General features: G+C 37.8%; 2 protein-coding genes across 4 annotated transcripts in view; one reads left to right on the forward strand and one right to left on the reverse strand.

Moving 5' to 3' along the window:
* CFAP96 (cilia and flagella associated protein 96) overlaps positions 1 to 17,106 on the reverse strand; it is an 88,563-nt gene that overhangs the window by 62,818 nt on the left and 8,639 nt on the right. For all 3 annotated transcript variants that reach the window (XM_068136948.1, XM_068136946.1, XM_068136947.1), the window contains exons 7-8: positions 16,688 to 16,860; positions 14,857 to 14,926 (exon numbers count right to left, since the gene is read on the reverse strand). In XM_068136948.1, coding sequence (XP_067993049.1) covers positions 14,878 to 14,926; positions 16,688 to 16,860 — 222 coding nt within the window. In that variant the 3' untranslated portion in view covers positions 14,857 to 14,877. The remainder of the gene's footprint in view (positions 1 to 14,856; positions 14,927 to 16,687; positions 16,861 to 17,106) is intronic.
* On the forward strand, positions 8,070 to 11,384 carry CCDC110 (coiled-coil domain containing 110). The gene is made up of 3 exons (XM_068171078.1): positions 8,070 to 8,364; positions 10,249 to 10,314; positions 10,997 to 11,384. Exons 1-3 carry the CDS (start codon positions 8,317 to 8,319, stop codon positions 11,216 to 11,218), a joined length of 336 nt encoding a protein of 111 aa, XP_068027179.1. The 5' UTR covers positions 8,070 to 8,316; the 3' UTR covers positions 11,219 to 11,384.

Genomic DNA, 17,106 nt, shown 5'->3' on the forward strand with positions numbered 1-17,106 from the left:
GTTTTGGGGGGGGGGAAATATAACAAAGACCACACACTGAGAACAGAAGTAAATTTAAAAACCTTTCTGCAGAAAAGGGTATTGTTTTTTTTGCATCTCCATCCTTCCATTTCCATAAGAGAGAAAATGGGGAAAGATCATGATAATATCCTCATTGCTGGTAAACTAAACCTTGGACAACTTTAAAAATGCATGTTAATTAAAGCATGGAAAGGAAAGATCATTTTATAGAAAGCCTGGTGAAGTCCTACCAAAAAAAAGAAAGGGGAAAAAAACAACTGAAATACTACAGACTTCACATCAATTTCTGAAACTTTTTCAGGGCTACATTGCTTTCAAGTAGGTGCCAGCTACCTATACACACACCAGACAGCCCAAAACTTAGAATTTCAAAAAAATATCAACACAAATCATAAGTAATTTATCTGGAATCCACTTCCAAGCAGAAAAATCTACAAAACTGTACATCTACAAGACTAGCAGAAATTAAGAACTCAGTGGCAAACCACCTTACATGCTTTTCCCATTCTAGAATACATGAAGCTTTAGATGTAAGAAAAATATGGAATCAAAATAAATTGTACCTACTTTAAAAATTCATATAAGTAACAAAGCTTGAAATAGTGTCCACATATTCAAACTTTTCAAGATGCCTCAAAGTATTATTTCAGAATCAAAATGTTTTTACAACATGTCACTGCATTTCTAATTTATATCTGCATAGCAAAAGAAGACGTAGGTGTTGCACCCTCTTTAGAGGTTAGTTCCTGAATTATTTTGGGGTGCAAAACATAATAGCCTCCATGATAAATGAGGAGCAGAATTATGCGTAGCATTAATACTTTTCCATTGGTAAAGCCCATAAAATGGATTTGAAAATCCTTCTGAAAGTGAGGGTACACAAACAGTTATTTTTTTCAAACCTAAAATGTCATCAGTGTTTTAAAAGATCTGCTTAATGATCATTTCAGTATGGAGTAACTGAAGGTGAAAATAAATCTACTACATATGATTAAGATTCTGTATTTCTTTTCAACTGGCATGAAAAATGAGAAAGTGTGTCAAGTGACTTGACAACAAGAGAAGTCTGGCGCTCTCAGCCCCACAGAGGAATGTGCTTCAGATTTATCAAGCAACTTGCAAGAACAAAACACAATTTTTGTATTACCCATTTGAGTATATGATCTGAGCAAAATTAGCTTTCTAAAACTGAATGAGATCATGTGCTTTCAAAACTGAAGACCCAAAACTGCTGGCTCTTTAACACTCTTTAGCAGGCCAAATATATCAATTGTAAATGTGGGGAAATTCTCAGAAATACAGATACAAGACTGGTTAGGTTAAGAGAGTCACAGAACATGACCTGATGCCAAAACTTTGGGGAAAGTTCAGTTGTATTGCACCATCCTATGATGCTATTTTAAGCGGTTTGAAACTGGATGTGACTTTGGTAGAATTAGAAGGTAAGCCTATCGAATTGCAAGTACTGACCTACATGAAAACCCTTACACCAATATAACATAAAGGAAAGAAGCATTTTCAGTTAATGTAGATTCTAAAAGCCTTTATAATGATAAAGGAGAAAAACAGGAAATCTCATCCTACAGTCATTTCAGTCTGGGGTAACTGAATATAGAGCTTTAAATCTGAGAGAAAATACACCAATTCTCTCCATCACATGCTCAAGGATGAGCTTGTTATCTCAGCAGGGTGTCAGTGGTTTCTGGCACAAATCCTTTACAAAGTGTCCAGCTAAAGAACTAGCCTTCTTACATTCTGGTTTAAGAATCCCATAGCAGTAAATCATGATCACTTAATGTTAATATGTCTCTCAGCTGTGTCCAGGGTTTTTTTCTACATATATATATATATTTATTACAACCTGAAGAGAGTCATGGCACTTATTTTTAGATTGAGAGAAAGATGGAAATGTGACTTCACATGCTTGTTATCTTGACTCTTCAGATGTTGATCAACAGGTGTAGAAAGCTTTCCTCAGCTATGCCACTGCTACATAAACAGCATGGCTGTTCTGGGATATGTTTAAAACTTCTCTGAAACTGTGATTCTTCAAATGAGTAACCAAAGAATTGTATATGAAAACAAAGAGATTAATTTATATTATACTTCTGTATCAATTGTTCCAAGACAAATGTTTTTACTCTTTTAAGTAATGCTGCCAACAATTCAAAACCTAAAAGGTTCTTTAAAGTAATTAAAAGAAACGGTTGTTTCCATCAACTCAAAAAACTTTTTTCATTTTACCATCTATATTTCACCTCTTAAAAAATTATACTAACACTTTTGTTCAGATCAGAAGTATGCTGAAAGTAAAACACACACACCAATGCTTACCACTTCCTGGCACTGTGGTTTACATCACAATAGCTCCAGAGTACATAAAGTGGTTTCCTTTATGATGAAATTCACCTGGAAGATAATCTCTAGGAGCACTTCTAATCTACTAATGTGAATTCAATCTATAGAATCAAAACTAGTGTTAAATAGCCAGGTCCTCAATAACTACTGATCTGCTCCTACAGCACCATGCTGCCTGCAGACATAGCTTGAAGCATTTCTTGCAACTTTCATAGAGAAAATTTCTTAACAGAACTTAAATGCATGACTCTTTAAAAACAGAGATTATATCTAGTCTTAGAATGTGGGCCCAGTTTCAGTTATTCCAAAGCCGAGAGGTGTTTGATCAAGACTTTTGGTTCAGATTTCTATAAGCCATATAAAAGGGAACAACAGCGCAGTTTGGTATGGATCTGATGTGCATGCAAACCACCTGCATTTGATTTAAACTCTGTTTTAAGGTGGCTTTTTCACAAGGCCAAGGTTATTACTTACTAAGTGGGTTCATACATTTAAAATGAAGCAAAATAAAACACATTCTGTTGGCATACATCCAGCAAATCTGACAATTTGCAGTTTTGCCCTTTTCTCCTCTCAAACACAATAGCCAGCTTCTTTTTAAATTAACAAGTAGCTTCCACAAGCAACTATTCCTATTTTTATGAAGCAGTAAAACAAAATCCCTACAACAAGCCTTCAGCATGAGCTCCAGTACAACTAACTAAAATCAATCTCTCATCAGCATATGCTTGGTAAGCAGTATTATCTACACAATGGCCAAGTTGACAAAGGATTTTGTTTCTATATATGGCAAAGCACACATTTGGTTTAGCCTACTGAGTTAGTGGCTTTAGTTACACTCAGTCTACCTAATACTCCCTATCGCCACACAAAGGCATGATCCAAAGAGCAGTAAAGCTTTTAGGAGAGTCTTGAAAGACTGTATGTTATATTATATCTGGAAACAAAAAAACCCAACAAAACAAAAAAGGCTGTATTTGGCACAGGCTGAAACAGGTGTCCAAAAAAAACCCCAAACAAACAACTTCAAAGAAACGTTCATTCACGTGGTTCATGTGCTGACAAAATTGCAGCTGTTTGGGAGTGACAAATACAGAAACTGTAGTTTAAGATTATTTATCACTCAGAAAACAAAATAATCATTTATAATCAAAAGAATTCTGAGCAAGAGTAAAATTTAAAAAAAAAATTAAAAAAAACAAACCTCTTGCAAGCTTTTCAGTTTGCCTTTTCACTGTTCAAAACCAGAATTTTTATGGCTGTCTCATTCTCTATATAATGGTTTTTCTTAAAAAAGAAAATAATAAAAAACTTTTAGTATATTTTTGATCTAAGTTTTTAATTATCTGAATAAACCAGCAGCCTTTTTCAATACTAATTAGACCAGATACACTAAAGTGATAAGACTGAAACAGTTCATTGGCAATAATAACAACAACAATCGATACATGCAGGTAAATTGTTTCCACACATTCAGGCTGAAAACACATTTCCATATTACAACAAAGAGGAATGTTGTTTATGATTTTACACGAGTGTAGGGTGTCAGTAGGAACACCTTGCACTCCAGCCAGAAGGCACAGAAATACTCAGTCCACTTGCATACAGAAGGGAGTCTATGTTCCCAGCACCTGCTTTGCAGGCAGCATAATTACAAAGTGCTTGGAGGCTATGCAGATACAAAAAGCAAAAGCATAGGTAGTTTTCCTTGAGCAAGAGTAAATCCTAAAGAGACTGTTCTTTGAAAAACATACCTAAAGACAGATAAAGCTTTTGATGTCAGTTAGCAAGAATTGCAGCAGGTATTGCCCATCTCTAGGTAGAAGGATTACGTAAAATACACTTCACAGTAGCAGCATCTGGGCAAATAATGAGCTGTCAAATGAACCGTGGTTCTAGGGTGGCATATAAGGAAAATGGCAAAACCTCTGGGGCATTCAGACTGCAGAGCTGCACTGGATCTTAGTGCTGTGTGCCAAAAGGCTTTTCATGGCAATTAAATTTCCTGAAAATAACCTTTCCTCCTGAATGCTGAAAGGGTTCAAACATGTCCTCACCATGATTCAAAAGATAATATAGTAATATGAAAGTAGGACAATCTCTTTTCCCCCAAATTCCAAGATCAGATAAAAATGGTAAGTGCCTAATCATCTATTTTAAGTACCAATAACAGAAAATATTGAATACATGGTAAAAATCAATTATAGAGTAGAACAACATAATAATTACACTCTCACAAATTCTTACAGATAGACGTGGGCAACTTTGCCTCATTGGTGATAAAAGAATCCTCTTTTGAATTTATGTCTTAAATGACTTTGCCCTTGATACTTCAGATCCCCTTGAAAGATGTCAATTTATGTAAATTGACAAGTAGCTCTGGCTCATGTCTTATATAGCCTCTCAAGTTAAAGTGCCAAACTGACATCTCCAAATATTTAACGTATTCTGTCCCTGTGATCACACTGTCAGAACCCAGTGCCCTCGCATACTTCTACACTTACTGCTGTCATGTTTTAATAAACCTGTCCAGATTGCACCTGTTCAAAGGTTCATGGAACACATCCACTAGTTTCACAAAACCAAGAGATGACAGCTGTAGCTGATTCTAACATTTCTATCAATAGGGATATGGAAAATTTTAATTAGCTGTTCATATTTAGCCCTCATTTCTGCTCCTTTGAGATGAGAGTGAAGAGCCTTCTCCATTTCCCTCTGTCTGCTTTTGTCTGGTAAACCCACCGAGTAACTTCATGACAAATAATTGATGACTTTGTATATATAGTTATACCAAAAAAAGGCATTTTGAGAATGACTTTCCTCATTTACTGGAACTTGTCCTACAGCAAATATAGCAGAAATTATTTTCTGGTGATGTGATTTTGTGGGATTTTTTCACCTCCACCAAACCCTCTACTAAGTTTCAGACGCACATGTTGTAGCAATTCCCAGGTGAAAAGGGATCCAGTCAGCAGCCCTCAGCTCTCAAGGCAAACAGCAGGAATAAGGTGTGAGTGGGCCAATCTAGGTACCACACAAGCACAACAGCATCGTTCAGAACCTCATGCCAAAACCATTTGGCTTTGTTAAGATGTTTCTTGCTCTTGTACATACCAACAGGTTACTGCTCCCATTAAGCGCATGCTGAGCTCCTCCCTACAATGTAACTGCTTGCACCACATCATCTCCTAATTTTCACTTTGCTTTGCCCCTGCAGATTTCAGACTTCCATACCCTTTGTATATTTGTCTCAAATCTGAGACTAGATAATTATCTCTATTTAGGAAGTCACTTCATTTCTAGTTTAAAACAGCCTATCTTGTTCATTTAACTGCCAACAGAAGCTGACAACTCCAGAAGGCATTTGTTGCCATCCTTAATGGATTTTCAGGAATCCAGGAAGATCACACTGCAGGTGCACTAAGAAAACTCTCTACAGTGCATACATCCCCTGATGGCACAAACAGGCAGCAGAATACTACGAAGAAACTGCCATGTAAAAATTCTTTTCCAGGGTAGATTAAGTTTTCATTATTTAGAAGCCTTCTTTAGTCTTCAAGCTGGTATTACACCACAGGATTTACTCTCCCCCTGCCTGAGATTCACATACAGACTTGGATGAATAATAACTTGATGCAATTCCTACACCTATCAGAGTCTTAATGGTTCCACCTTCACAGACAAAGAAGATGCAGTGTTCAGAGAAATCTCCAGAATTCAGATGGTTTATACCAGAATCATGAAGACATTGAGTCTAAAAAGTATTTTTCATGTATTCAAATGGTTAACTTTCTTTGCATAATTAATTCATAGAATCATATGTCATAGAATTGATCATAGTTCATAGAATTCGAGGAAGCCTCAAAGAGCTTCTTGTCTAATCCCCTGCAGTGAGCAGGGACATCTTTAACTAGATCAGGTTGCTCAGGACCCTATCAAGTTCAGCTTTGAATAATTCAAAATCACCTTCTGTTATCTTTCAGACCTTTCATGATAGAATATGGTCTTTCACAAACTTACACATTTTTTTTAAGTTATCTTTGATAAAATAGTGTAATGTAAGGAAAACAACTCCAAAAAAAAAAAACACCCACACTAAGGACATACTTGATTTGCCATCATACCTTAAGAACAAGTCCAATCCAAAAATCAGAACCATTAACTGTTAAAAAGCCATGCCTGAAACTCTATGGGTAAATTTCTTCAACAGTGATGCCAACAAAACAATTCTGAATCTAGTTCACAGAAGAGTACTGAGGAAAAACCTCTGGAGACAACATTGTCACTAATGTTATAATAGGATGCAAAAAACAGCTCAAAAGGTGGTAGGGAACGTAGGCTACAGTGAGAGGTTCATGTTCTATTACTTATGGATTGCAAACGTAAGCCAGAACTTTTTTTTCCCCTTATGATGTTGAAAAATGAAAGAAACAAAAGACTCAGAAGTATTTCTGGGTTGGAAAGTAAGTGGGATTCATGTTTGTTGGTGTTGCGTATTACTGCTGAACTAATTCCAGACACTAAACTCTTCAGCTGTCCCTCAACAGGTGTAAAGCAGTTTCACTAACTTTATACTTCTGCAAAACCATGTCAGAACTATTTAGAGAGCCTGAAAACCTTAAATATTACAACTATACCAGTCTTGGGACTGAGAGTTGTGATCCCAACTTAACTCTTCTATCTATATCTTCTACCACCACAAACTATCCTTCCAAAATGACATTCAATGCCTTTGTCAGTCTGTGGAACTGTAACCTTCCAGTGCTATAAACCCATGTGTAAACTTTGAGCATAAGCACTGAAAGACAAATCCCAGAACTGAATATTATGAAATTCAAATTTCTTCATCCCTCACCTCTAAACTAGGTAACCAATTAAAGTATAATTTCAATCTCTTTTATCTAAAAAATAAAGTTAAAAGAAGTAACGACACACACTTTGCATGGGAAATAAAAAAGCTGAGGGTGAATTGGTTCTTTCATCAACAAATCCCACCAGATCATTAGCTTTTAAGTAATACTGCTTTTAAATATATAACTAACTTCCCCAATTAACTTAAGCTTACAAGGTTGACATAGAGAGAAATGAAATTTAAAAACACTTTACCTTTCCAAAATAATGTCAATGAGGTACATTAGCAACTGATTTGGCAACCAAAGGGTTCCCATGCAGGTCAGCCTTGAAGGTGCAATCAGGTTTAACAACCTGGGGCTAATCTTACAGACTTTATTCACCTGAGACCCCACGTTAGGTGAGGGGTCCTTCAAGGAGCCTTTTCCTGCAAATACGAGTTACTCATACCAAAGTCTGACTTTATACTTTAAGCACAGAAAACTGCTAACAAGGACTATTGCTCATAGACGTTTTAGAAGCTCCAAATACTTCAGCAGGGAAATAGTTTTCTCTTTCCTTTTTCCCTCCTACTGGATGAAACTACAGTCATGCCACCTGTCTGAATTTCAGCAACATACGGTAGAGCAATACTTTTGCAATGGACAAAATTAGGTACCACAGATGCAGCTGCGCTGAAGAGCGAGCCCACCCGGAGTGACAGCGCAGGGCGCTGCCTGCAATCCAAAGCTTTAAAAAGTACCAAAACCCCACCGGCAACATCAGCGAAAGAAGAAAGGAAGAAGCTGGTGCCCGGCTCCGCCCAGGACGGATGCTGGGCAGGCAGCTAGGTCCAGGCATTCAGCGACGGGCGGCGTGCCGAAGGGGCTGCGGCTAGCGCGGCGACAGCAGGGCCGCAGAGAGCCCCGGAGCGCTCGCTGCCCGGCCGCCTGCCGCCGAGCGGCTGCCTGGGTGCCCGTTACAGCCGGTGGAGATAAAGTGGCAGGCAGCGCCGCCGACTGTGAGGTCATAGTACTGCCAGGACACGGGCAGCAGACCTGCCCTGCCTCGGTAGCGCGCAGATCTGAACCTCCGCAGCTCCCCGGGATGGCGTCTTCGAAGCAGCCTCCTGCGCTAGAGCAGGCATCTGTGCAAGTAAGCTGGTTTAATGCTGAGTAGGAACGGGAGTAGGATGGCTGCCATAATAAGTCTTACCGGGCAGCATTCCCCCTTTACTTATTTCAATGTATGTTCAGGGCACTCCCCACTGTCAATAGAAGCTGGGGAGTGAAGGGAATTGAGAGTAGCCCTGCACAGAAGTATGTGTGGGAACTTGTAGATGTAAGGCTGGACATGAGCCAGCAATGCACACCTGATGCCCAGAAGAACATTCATTGCCCTGGGCTGCATCAAAAGAAGCAGGGCCAGCAAGTAGAGGAAGGTGATTGTGACCCTCTGCTCTAGCCTAATGAGACCCCATCTAGAGTACTGTCTCAACTCTGGAGTCCTCAGCACAGGAAGGACATGACTATGTTGGATCAAGTCCAGAGGAGGCTACAAAAATTATCAGAGGGATGGAGCATCACCTCTACAGGCTGAGAGAGTTGAGATTGTTCAGCTTGGATAAGGTTTCAGGGAGACCTTATCACAGCCCTCTGTAAAAGAGGCATATAAGAAGGATGGGGACAATTTTTTGCAGGGCTTGTTGCAATAGGACAATGAGTAATGGGTTTAAACTAAAAAGAGAGGAGATTTAGACCACATACAAGGAATAAATTTTTATAGTGAGGGTGGTAAAACACTGAAACAGGTTGCCCAGAGAGGTCATAGAAGCCCTATCCCTAAAAATATTCAAGGTCAGGTTGGATTGGGCTCTGAGCCACCTAATCTAAAGATGTCCCTGCTCACTGCAGCTGGGTTGGTCTAGATTGCCTTTAAAAATCCCTTCCAACCCAAACTGCTCTGTGGGTATGCTCAGTACTAAAAGACCACTGGCTGGCAAACCTGCCTTCACCAGACCCCAGCAGAGCAGCAAGAGCAGCTCAGACTGGCTTCTGATTACAGGGCCTCACTCCAGGGACTGCTCAGGCAAAATGTTAGTTCTTGCTATTCACAGACATCACTGATTCAAAGCGCAGCACAGATCAAGTGGTTACTACATATACAGACATTGTGATTGTTTGACTGTTTCCTTCTAAATGTATGCAGGGCTAGGACTGTACCACAAGGAGATGTCACTCTTTACTGATGTTTTAAAGTAGGAAGTCAGACTTGCTGAAGAATTCTGAAATGGACAGCACTGACTTGCAAACTACAGTTCCCATACTAACAAAGTATGGCTTTGGTTTTAATATCAGAGTAGTTGGCTAACACAAGTACCTTATAAACAGCACTCTTCTGCCTGCCTCTTTTTTTCTGTTTTGCAGAATTTTCTTCCAAAGCAGAACACATGCTCATTCCTTTAGCTGAGATATTCACTGAGCTTCTCCATTCCTGTGACCTTAAGAATCATTCACTCAGAGAAAAAAAATCCTTTGATTTATGTAAAGAATCTGCACTGTTTTAAAGCACTTCTACATCATTACAGCTTAGCCAATATTACTTCTGTTCATGCAGAATACAACGGTTTCCCCTCTACTAGTCCAACTTCCATCTGTTTTCCAACCAGTACTCCACAGTCAAATCCAGAAAGATTAGTTTTTAAATTGGAATAGGAATTCTAACAGAAGCACATTTGGTCTCATTGCAACGTCAAATATTGAAGGTAATGACAGTTGTGACAGTGCTTTCTGAAGCATGAGCAACTCTCTTCAAAGAGCTATGCCTAAATCCTTCTAATACTACAAATACATTTCTAAATGGCAATTGAGTGGTGAAAGAAGCATTTGATGAACACCTGGATGAAAACAGTCTTGGGACTGGAAAAGAAACATAATTTCAACTGAGAAAATATCCTAACTCATCTCAAACAAAACCAACCAAAACAAAACAAACCACAACCCTGCTTACTAACATTCTGATATGCCTTATACATTTCAGACTCTTCAGGACCCCTTGGAATCACTTCAGACATTTCAGCAACAGACACTGGATAATATTAATATGGTAAAAGTAGAACACAGATGCTCCTAAAATAGAAAAGCCTCCTGCAGCGTTTTTTAGTACTACCATAAGTGTTTCACATAAGATCTGTTCTTGACTATTGCATACATTAAGTATACTATTCATCATCTGTCCAGCATAAAATAGCTCACAAGATAATCACACTTGAAGGCTCTTGTTTTCTCTTAGCCACAGTATTCTTTGGGGGCTTATAAAAATTACTTTTAAAGCTCAGAAAAAGAGAGGGAAAACAAAACTGAGCTAGGAAGGGGGGGGGGGAGGGGGGGGAAAGGGGAGAAAAGAAGGGAGGACTAGGTCTTTTCCTCCTTTATATCACTGTAAATTCAAGGAAGCTCTGCTGTTTTCAGATTAGTTAATTCTACATCATGTTACAGGTCAGCACAACCTCTTGCAGTGTTGCAAACTGCCACATTTCACAAAATGCAAAGCCACCTTTTCAGAAGCATTTTCCTTCCATTGCTTTATCTGGTTCTTTATGTGAAAGCTAAATAGCTGATGCTGGAAGGACATTTACCTTTACACTTTGTTGATTATAAACAATTCCACATGCCTATATGCCACTTCCATCTGGTCAGAGCTTCCTAAGAGAGGATTTCTCTAGTAGTAGGATATTTTTTGAAAACAAAGTATAGTTTTTTATGTAAACAATCTCAATCTTTTTCAGGTACAGTCCAAAATCCAGGAGATACTGAAAGTAGAAGATGCGATGACTTCTGCTGTGTGGGAAAGTGAGGGCCTCAGTGCAATCCTAGAGTTTTTCCAAATGGAGTGCTTCAGGTTAAGAGAAATAAATACAAAGCTTCAGAAAGAAATAGCCGAGCTTACCAAAGGAGACAGTTCCCCAGAGCAAAACCATGAACAAACTGAGAGTGAAAAGAACAAATAACAAAAAAAAAAAAAAAGAAACTGCTGCAAAATCTGGGCTGGAAACTCAGCCAAAAAAACTTAACCTTGAAATTACTCTGCAGGAAATTCACCTGACAATCTACAGCAGTCTACTGTTTCAAATAAATTGTATTAAACCTTTTTTGTTTGTGAATCATTTGCATTTCTAATGCCCAGTCATCTCCACGTTATGTTCTTTAAAAAGCTGACTGCTTTTTTGATACTTGGATGCATTTCACAGATTCACAAAAGCAGATCTTTACAGATCTTTAGTAGAAATATATTTAATGAAACTGTGACAGTTTACAGGAGATAGAATTCTGATATTTCAGAGTCAGAAGGGAATCTTAAGGACCTTTTAGATGAACAGCCTAGTACATGCCCCATTTCATTAGTAGTTTCTGCAAGAAGTCCTACATTACATTTAGTCTATGTTTACGTATGTTTTACATGACATCTACTTCTGGTCTGTGTTTAATCAGTACCACGTACCCTTTATCTCTTCTCACTAGATACAGACTTAAAAGGCGAATAGTTAAAACATGAGTTTTAACATTTTCAGTGTAAACAAATAACAGAGAACGTGGTCATAGCTATGGAAGGCACAAAAATTATACTCTTGTGTATAATCCCTGCACAAATACTTTGATCTTCACAGCCATGGGACCATGGGGAGAAAATATTTCTAGAAAATACTGCATATAATATTGTGAAGTTGAAGCTGCCTGTATACAGTATCTTTACAACACTTAGAACTATTTTTTCAGGTACTCACTTCTTAATAAGTAAGAAAGGAATTCTGTTGTAGGTTATTGTGGTGGGTTGGAGTTTCCCCCCAGCATTAACTTTGCCAGACCAACTCAGAAGCAAATGAAGCTGTATTTACAAGCAAAATCTACACCCTACAATGGAATGCAATGAATATGTACGAATGTGGCCGGTTGACGTTGCCCCCTTAAGAAAGGGAATATGGTGGATGGAAGTTGGTAAACGGAAGGAATAATCTAAACTAATTTCATTGGAAGAGTGGGAGGAAGCACCTTTTGAACTGGGAGTGAGCTGGGACTATCCTGGGCACTCCGGCACCCTATCTTCAGTCTTGCTTCCGCCTCTTCACGGTGCAGCAGTTCTGTGTCTGTGCTGGGCTTTCTGCCAAGGCTCCGGCCTTCAAACTGACAAACTTGATAAGGCCTGTATTAACTGCTTTTCCAATTAACACAAAACTGCTTTTAACTTCTTTCTTTCGCTCTCTCTCTCTCTTCTAACCTAATCTGGGGAAAGGGGGGAGAGAGGGGAAAGAGGAGGTGGGGAACCCCCTCTCTGCCGAGGGGGGTTACTCTCATTTCTGTGTTACTCTGTTGTATATCTTTGTATATATTGTAGATATTGTAAATTTGTAAATATTCCCCTGCATACCCTACATTGCTTTGTAAATATAGCTCCACTGCTTTGCTAATTCAGCTTGTGAGTTTTTTTTTCCTTTCCCTTCAATTTTTCTTTCCCTTTACTTTACAAGGGGGAAGGGAGGAGGCTTCTTGGCCTTACCCTTCCACCCACCACAACGAAATACACAATATTTACAGATATGTACAATTAGCAAACAACACAAAAATCCCCCTGGTCAGAGACCAAGGAAGCCATTTCACTGCCCACCCCCTCTACCCCCCCACCATGTACCAAGAGAGAGAAAGAGGAGTGGAGAGAAAAAGCAGTGGGTTAGACTTAGACAAGGCCAGCCAAAGCACATTATCTCTCCCAAGCAAAGCAAAACAGCCAAGATCGGAAGAGAAGAGAATTGTTATGGTACAGCTCCTCTTATTCTAGATATTTATCCAATGAATTTGTTTAGAATACTCTTTTGTTTTCCTTTTTACACCCAATAGTGATTTGTTTCTACGTTTCTACTTTTCTGCTCAAAATCTGTAACTACATTTTAAAGGCATAGCCTAAAATCACCCCAATCCACCCCTTCTAAACAATGTCATTGGCTGCTAATACTATCTATCTAATCAAAATTCTTGTATGAATAATTTTAAGAGATTTTTGGGTCCCTATTGATCTCAAGGTAAGGGTTTTCATGCTCCAATGCGTGCTGGAAGACCTGACCAACACTTCCTGGTTTTATTTTAATATCATTGACGCCAGGAAATGTGACATCTGGTCTGGTTTTTCTTTCAAAAACTCTTACCCTGTGGACAGCAGTAAGGATACCGTTTCATTAATATTCTACAACGGTGTGATGAATCTTTAAGAAAAATAATAAAGAAATTTTGTCTCCCTGTAACAATTTGGATACACAAATGCTGATTTCTTCATTTTTATAATAAATTATGTTTGATTTACATGAAGAAATTTTTTTTTGACCACACAGAAAAACCTGACAAAAATTATTAAAGTGAAACTATTCAGACAGTTTACATTTAGGATAAGAATTCCACCTGAGAAGCAGCTAGTTTGCAAGATACCTGATTTGTTAGACTCATAGAATTGTTTCAGTTGGAAGAGACCCCTTGAGTTCAACCATTGACCTAAGACCACCACTGCCATTAAACCCATGTCCTGAAGTGCCATGTCTACACATTTCTTGAACACCTCCAGGGGTGGCAACTCCACCACCTCCCTTGGCAACCTGTTCCAACACCTGAACACTTTCAAAAGAAATGTTTGCTAATTTCCAAATCTAAACCTCCCCTGGTGCGACTTGAGGCCATTTTTTCCAGGTCACTGATGAAGATGCTGAACAAGACTCAACCAAGTCTTGACCACTGGGGAACACAACATGCTTTCCACCTTGAAAAATCATAGTTCAAACCTGCATTAAAATTAAAATGTGGGTTTTTCCAATACATAACACTTCACAGGAGAGCTTTTTCCTCTGCTCCACAGACACAACTGTTGCTGTGTAAACACAGATTGCTGCTCTTTTATTTGTAGATTTGTAGAAGCGGTTACTAGCCAAACAGCAGCTACGTGCATTCTCTTTTACCCTCCCTAATCTTCCTCCAAAATGAATTAAGCCACTCTTACAGAATAGGGTAGCACTTGTGGTTGTCAGAAAAGCGGGGAAGAACAGTAAATAAATGCTACTAAATAGAGATGACTCCTTAACAGGCTGTGGTCCAGTTTTGAACAATGCTTGATGTTAGTCATTATGAGAAGATCATGGAAACTAAAAGTTTTATGTTTATAAGACAGTTCCTACACAAGTTTATACTTGAAATAAAGTTCAAGTTATGATTCTACTGGAGGGAAACAATGGCCTTAGCTCATTGTGGGCCACACATGACAAACTTGGTAATACATTGATTGATAGATGCACTTTCCTCAACTGCAATATATAGTCAATTTGCAACCCAAACTACTCATTAGAAAGTATGTTTTCTAAAAGCACATTTAAAAACATCTAGTTAAATAAGGTGAAATTTATATCAAATTTCCATATAAGGTGAACATTTATATAAAAGCACAACCTTGAAATTAACAAATAAATGACCTTAAATTAATTTATTCTAGTTTCCTATTTAGAAATAAAAGATTGTATTCTTGATAATTAAACAGAATGGTTTACCCTTTATATCTGAATGTCACTTTTCACATTTTTATTTGCTTTGTTAACAGGTTAGAGTCTAAAGAGTGTACCTTTCATTTCACCTTTTGTACCTAGTAAGATGTCAGCCGTACAGTCTTGTAGTTTTTTGCATTCAATGATCTGTAATGTAAATGGAGAGAAACTTATTAGATTCTTGTAGATTATCACTTTACAAATTACAACAGTTTTTGTAAAAATGAAAAACTGTGATAACCCAGTCCTGCAAGAGATTCGTGGTTTTAATGAAGTCAAATTTATTTCAATAGAGCTCTGCATGAGAGCAAGAATCTACACTAGCAAATCCAGTTATAGGATTATGATCCAACTATCAGAAAATAAGATTTCCATTGGAAAGCACCTAAAGAACTGTGATTAAATAGGGGAGCAGGTGATTTGAAAAATATCTTACCACACTTCTTACAATCTGTCAGAAGATGTGAGCTTCACACTTAGAACAAATTCAGTTTACAGTCCTCATTTTATTAAATTTAGGCATAATTAACCAAAAATAAATAAATAAATTCTTTAAAAGTCTTAGAAGGGAAATAGTAGGGGGAAATGTGAAACACTGGTTTTAATTTATCTCCAGAAATTCTCTTAGGTAAGTGAATTTTTTGTCTTTACAAATACTTTTAATGAGTCCATCGTAACTGTATCTGTGAGCACACAGTGATACTTCACAATCAGTCCTCTCCTTTCAATTTTGAAACCTATTTCACACACAGGTGCTTTTTTCCTATAAAAACATTTTCTTTAGGAACATGAATTTTTATTCTGTTGGCAAATCATGCAAAGAGTCACACTGATAAAAAGGCTACTCAGACCCATACACCATTTTTTTTTCCTTTCACCTCTTTAGAAAAACACCTGCACATATATGAAAGGTTCTACCTTCTTACATCAGTGTTGGCAGTTATCGTGCTTTTTGGTGCACCAAAAAAGTTACTTTCAGTTCTTTCTTGCTTTCCATTAGCAAAGGAAAGCAATGTAGAGTAACATTTAGTTCTGCCTTGTCAGTATCAGTAACATTAATCATGCAACTTCAAATAATCCCTGATTATGCAAATGTAGATACATAGTAAAATAAACAGAGCAGCAATGGGTGAATTAGGTAGGTGTACGTTTCAGATTTCACATATGATATGCAAAAGATAAATCACAAATGTGAAGCAGATTCCTCTAATACAGTTTGTCAATGTTAGTATGATTAATTCTTCTGCATGCTATCTTAGAAGCCTGCATTTGAAAGTGATTTCTCTAAATAACTCTTAAAAGAACAGTCTTGATTTTCCGCTCGAACTACAACAGAGCCAAAACCAGAAAATAAATTGGGTTTAACAGAAAGGATATCGCTTAGTAAGATTAAAAGTAAATAATTATGTGCTTATCTACCTACATACATACATTGTGTACTATAAATCTCTTCTAACACTGCACAGCGACATGTCCGTAGGAATCCAACTTGAGTGGCCTTGTTTCAAAAGCTTCACAGGTTTAGATCACCTAACATAGTGTTTGCCAGCAGAGGGAGCCAATTTTATGCCATAAACATGAGGGAAACCCGATCCTGCTTTCAGCAGGAACATTCTTGGTCTTTTCACATTTACCAAGTCAGAAAATAATAAATTTAAAAATCAGTATTTTCATTTACGTTTATATAGCACTGTTTGAAAGGTCTCTGATATGTATAGCCTTATAAACTAACCTGAGTTTACAGAAGAGTATAGGAATTAATTTTGAAGAGCCAAGCTCCTTACACATTGCTTTATCCTTTTGTTAATAATTCATTCATTCATTTATTCAGTTATTTTAGACAGTAATAAATGTGTTAGTGACTTCTGGTAGACAGCAGACATGAAACACAACCTCAAAGGAGCTTACCTTGTGACATTTAAAGTTACTATGCTTGTAACAGGTCTGCTTTTTGGTCCAGAAGAAGGATGAAAAACTTTTCCTGCTTTACCAGTTGTGACAGCCTTAGATTTTTTACTTACATAAGGCTCAGCAGAATAGCTTGGGTAAGGATCAAATGTGCCTCCTTTCATGCCCCCTGACTAGGGGAGGAAAAAAAACAGAAGGCAAAGGTTTCAAAATAGCAATCTACAATATAATTCAGTTAATGAAGACATTTTTGTGCATAAGCAAGTAATGCTGAATAGCAGACTGCATCATATTAAAAACAAACAAAAAAAATCAAAACCCAAATTTGCAGTGGAAACTTTTACTTTCCAAATTTGCAAAGGAAAATTTTAATCCTTATTTTGATGAATTCATAAGTTTCAAATGTTTTTTCATAAGCC

This window comes from Melanerpes formicivorus, unplaced genomic scaffold (assembly GCF_026170545.1).
Source record: "Melanerpes formicivorus ecotype bairdi unplaced genomic scaffold, bMelFor1.0.p_v2 SCAF_4, whole genome shotgun sequence".
In the NCBI taxonomy this organism is placed as follows: Eukaryota; Metazoa; Chordata; class Aves; order Piciformes; family Picidae; genus Melanerpes; species Melanerpes formicivorus.